The 5,118-nt window shown below is 39.7% G+C and overlaps 1 protein-coding gene across 1 annotated transcript; it reads left to right on the top strand.

The window, feature by feature from the left end:
* Positions 1–971: 971 nt before the first annotated feature.
* LOC113865715 lies at positions 972–4,846 on the top strand. The gene is made up of 5 exons (XM_027500439.1): positions 972–1,477; positions 3,592–3,654; positions 3,831–3,893; positions 3,973–4,041; positions 4,172–4,846. Exons 1-5 carry the CDS (start codon positions 1,178–1,180, stop codon positions 4,421–4,423), a joined length of 747 nt encoding a protein of 248 aa, XP_027356240.1. The 5' UTR covers positions 972–1,177; the 3' UTR covers positions 4,424–4,846.
* Positions 4,847–5,118: the final 272 nt, after the last annotated feature.

The following is a 5,118-nucleotide window of genomic DNA, read 5'->3' as shown; positions in this document are numbered from 1 at the left end:
TACATAACTCAAATGTATTTTTCCTAAAAAATGTAGTTGAATTATGATTCTCAATTTATCTAAAAATAACTATCTTATTAGAAGTTTCCATTTTCTAAAATAATATATTTATTTACTTTCTTCGAGTAATTATAATATTTTTTTTTCTGAATTTTCACTTTAACGCTTGCTTTTTCTCGGGTTAACATTGGAATTTGAATATAAAAAACTATTTGTTCTTTAAAGTAAAAAATAAAGAATGAATAGCTTAATTTAAAGTAAGTTAAACTTACTTTAATAATAAAAAATGAGGTTATTTTGTTTTATTTTAGATTTGATATATATCAGGATAAGAAATCAGATACATAATATTATATTTTATTTGCAGCACACCGCTCAGATCATAAAATTTATATTTTAAAAAAATTATCATATATTATTAATTAATAAAATATTATAAATAAAATTAATTTTGAAATATTATTTTATGATCTTGCAAGACGAGCTTTAAAATTGTTTAGGCGACGAGTTAAATCCGAAAAATTGAAGGGAAAATTACGAGTATAGCGCAGTATTACTTAATGGATTAAAAGTTGTTCTGATTTTGTTTGGTATGATGTTTTACTTAGCTTACTCTTTTCCATGACATGCAACCGTCTCAGGCATCACTTTGGATCTTCTTCTCATTTCTCTGAAAGCTTGTGTTGTGGATGAATCCAGAGATTTAATAATAACAGAGAATGATACGAAGTTGAAAAAGAATAGAAGATAAAAAAACTTGATGATTTGAGGAATGCAATGGGCAATGGGCAATGGGTAAGGAAAAGGAATAATAAGTAATAAATAAATATAAAAACGGTGGTGGCATTGCCACATGTCAGGAGGTGGGGTCCGTGGCTCCAAAAGAGAGTGAGACCCCACACTGCCCACACCCTACCATCACTCAACCCTTCCTTTCTTTTCCTTTTAACTTGCAACGACGAATCTACTCCACCTTCCTCCTTCCTCACCGCCACACGACACAATCTCTCTCTCTCTCTCTTTTATTATTACTATATAAACCAATCCTTCCCCTTATCTTCATCTTTTCCTCCAACACCTCCGCCACCCCTCTCTCTCTCTCTCTCTATCCCTCATTTACGCACACACCACACCGATACTCTCGACAAACTGTTATCCACCAAGGGCGAGGAATGAGATGACGATGAACGACGAGTGGGTGAGGATGGCCATGATGGACGACACCGTCGTCGTCGACCTTCTGCTGCGTCTCAAGCACACTGTTTCGTCTAAACCTCAGCTTATGCCTCTCTCCTGGGGCCTCAAACAGCCACGCTCAAGATCGAGGCTAACCGCCGTCGTCTCTCGCTGCGACGCCGCCGTTTCAACCAGATGCAGCCCAACCACTCCTCTCTCCTGGAGCGACGGCGCCTCTCCTTCCGCCACCGCCGATGGTTACGAAGACTCCAGCCGTAACCATCACGCCGCCAGATCCAAGGTTCCCTTTCTTTCTCTCTCTACCGCTATCTGTATCCATTTGTGTGCGTTTCTCTCTCTCTCTCCCCCTCTTCTCCTGATCTCTGTTGTGTGCGTCTGAGTCCTTTTATTTGACCGAAATACCCCTGGGAACTGCACGTAACTCTCTTCGCCTTTGGAGCAAAGTGGTTGTTCCCGGCGGTTGAGATGGCTTCGTGTGCGTGAGGGAACATTCTTGCCTTCGGAATGACGTTTCCTTTTGTTTTGACAACTTTGCCCTTAATCTCTTACCTCACAGGCCAAAGGCCAGTGCCGTTTTTCGTTTCCCAATCGCACATCGTTTTCGATTTTCGCTGACCTCAGATGCTGACGGGCAAATCTGTCAAATTCTCCTTTTATTTTTCTTTTTTTCTTTTTTCTTTTTTAAAAAACGAATTATCCTCCTGTCACTGGCTATTTAGTTCTTGTGCATACGGATGGAGGCTGGATTATCCCGTTTTGTGTGTTTCTTTTCTTTTTCTATTTTTTTGGGTTAAATGTTTTTATTTTTCTTCGATCTTCACTTGTTTTTATTATGAAATTGTGGTGACGGAAATGCCCTGGGATGTTTGTGGGGGCGTGAGGTCAGCACTGGGAAAAAGAGCTCGGCGTTTTGCCCTCGCCTGTTTTCGTTTTGGGGGGTACCGTCTGTCATTCTTAGTTAGGCTATTGATTCTGCTGACACACTTTTTTCTATTGACAATGTGAAAAAGAAAAGAAAATGTCTAATTAGACCTCTTGGGCCAATTTTTGTGGCAGCTATAATTAGAATCAGGGATCCTTCTTGTATTTATTATTAACATAGGGAAAAGTCGTTAGAAATCGCGATGAGGAGCGTGGGTGTTTTGGTCAATGTATTAAATCTTGGGCTTGTGGGTCCCTTTGGTTCAGATGGTGATAGGTGGTGCAGTGCAGGAAGGTTTGCTTCGTTCAAGTTAGTGCCCTAAGTGGCGCGCTGCCTCACTGAGTTCGCCGATTCGCTCCAACTGGGCATGGGTTGGGAATTCACTTCTCTAACCTTACGCGTAATAGATGTTTTTAATAAAATGAATTAGTTATAATTAAAATCAGAAATCGTTATGGCTGTGGCAACAGAAGCATTGGTGTGGATAGGGGAGTTTCTCGTGTTGAGACGTGATAGAAGGAAAACAGCACGGCACAGTAGCATTATGAGTTGGATGGGGTATCAGTATCACGGGGGCGATAGTGAAAGAGGGGGGGGGGGTGAGGGGTAGTTAAAGTTGGTGCCTTAAAATAGGAAATTGAAGTCCTAAACATTAGGATTCGGTTGGGTGCGAAGCGGGAAGAGACAAGCACCACGCGGCATCTGCGGCCCTTGGCCCACTCCACTCGGGGGCGTGCAGCCTGCTGTGCTCAATGCCTTATTTTGTTTTTCTGAGCTTAACAAATAAATATTGCAATTCAATTATTAATTTTATAACTGATACGCTGGCTCACGTGATTCAAGTCACGTGACAAGATCATCATCACGTGCCTATAAAGCCGTAGCTTCAAGTGTGAGTAATACGCCAGCTGAGCCAGCTGAGCTGTCCTCTACGGACCAGTTTTGTGCGGTTGTAACATTAATAATACCCAAGTTGCTTTGCTAGTTTAACCACTAAGTATTATCAATGGGCTATACGTGGGCCTGAGGGTGGGTGAGGGTGTGGCCACATCGTTGTCATTGACCTGAGACGTGTCTCGTCTCATTGCACTGATCCATTGGGACGTGGGTTGGATAGAGTGTTTGGTTTTCATAATTTACTTATTATTAATATTTTTATACTATACAAGCTTACCCTTTATCATTTTAGCTCCATCCCAGCGTCATTGTCTTCGTGATATTTGTACCCTTTCATTGGGTTGATAACTTGTTATGTGACACACTCGGTCTGACTCTTACTTTTTTAAAATATAAAATAAAATAAAATGTTGCATTGCGATTTTTAGCTACAAATTTTGTGTATTTTTGTATTCTTTTAAGTCAACACAGATCCCATTTCTTCCGCTATGTAAACCTATTTTATGACCGATTTTATTTTCATTTCATGCCACTATTTTGCTAATCCTTGATTGATGACTGGAAAAAATTTTCAGGCTACTGCTACAAGTGGATATACTGGCAACTCAGCCTCTACCAAGAGGTGCAGAAGAAAAAAGGTAAAGCTACACTTTCTTGTTTTGATTAATAGCCACCTTTATTTTTTTTACTTCAAAATTTACGAAGATCTTAAGTATTCATCTTGGTTAATGATTTCCGGGTGGAGAAGCTGTTGGCAATGGCCTCTCTTGCCTATTAATGAGTGTTAATCATGATTCTTTCTGCCATCCTCTAGACCTTTGCAGAATTAAAAGAAGAGGAAAGCTCCCTGCTAAAGGAAAGGATATATTTGAAAAAGGTATCTTCTCGTTTTTCGCATATATTCGCATATATTATAATGAGCATGCACGATCCTTTATATCATTATTGTTTTGTAGGAGATAGCAACTGTTAATGCAAATTTTGAGGCACAGAGAGCTAAGAATGAAAGTTTGAAGAGAATGAAGGTATATGCAAATGTCTTTCGCTCTTATTATTATTATTATATGTATGTAGCGTGAATCACCAATATTTATTGGATAAAATGCCCGTTTTGTATCTTGCTTAGCTCCTTTTTTTTTATATATATATTTTCAGCTTGATTTCGGATCGAAATCTCATAGAAATCCAAGTTCAACGTCTATCGAACAGCACTGTACATACGCTGGTCAACCCCACCAGAGAATAGTATCTTCGGAGGCCCTCACACGTGCCATTCAAGATGACACTCAATCACAAGCATCAGAATCTAGGCCAAACGGGATAGAGTCAACTGGGGAAAGTTTTTTCTTGATACCAGATCTAAATATGATGCCGTCTGATGATGTTTCTTACACTGACGTCCTATGAGGAGTTAGTTGAGACCAGCTTGGTTTCACCGCTTAGAACGCAGGACTCTTGGAACAGTTGCACTACGATATGTTGTGGAAACAGCTCTGAACAATGTACAGGCCGAGTGAGCATTTTCAAGGCTCTATAATAGAAACAATTGGAAACATCGTGCATGAGAAACATTTCTTGATCCAACTACCAAATGAAAAGAAGTGGTTAGTCATATATGAGAGAAGTTTCTTAGTACGTTTAGAGTAGAGATATGCCAAGGTTACAGGTTCTTCCGATTCTGAAATTTCTTAAAAGGGGTAAAGCCTCGTTTCCGATTTCAGAATTCTCAAACATGTAAGGTGTACCATTCTTTCGTAGGATAAATTTCTTGGATTCCCTTAGAAGCCATTTAAATTAATCTACAATTTTATTCATCAATTCCATGGTTTGCACCATGATGTTTTTTAATCTACAAATTCGTGTCTCGCCTCTTCGATATAATATAGAATGCTTCTTGGTTTGAGAATGTGTTGTCTGAAAGGCATGCCTCTCCTGGAAGTTGAAGGGACATAAAGATGATGTCGGCCCCCACTGTATACGGTTTTTTGTAGGATTTTCCGGCAGTGCCATGATGGATGTGGGTAGTCGTGTTGTGCCAGATTCGTGGTGAAAACCAGATCCTGGGCCCATAGGTCTCATACTAGAAGCAGAGAAATTGCTGG

The sequence above is a fragment of the Abrus precatorius genome, unplaced genomic scaffold (assembly GCF_003935025.1).
Source record: "Abrus precatorius isolate BTA unplaced genomic scaffold, Abrus_2018 Scaffold4, whole genome shotgun sequence".
In the NCBI taxonomy this organism is placed as follows: Eukaryota; Viridiplantae; Streptophyta; class Magnoliopsida; order Fabales; family Fabaceae; genus Abrus; species Abrus precatorius.
The sequence above is the reverse complement of the archived record's forward strand: the minus strand, read 5'-3'. Positions and strand labels throughout refer to the sequence as shown.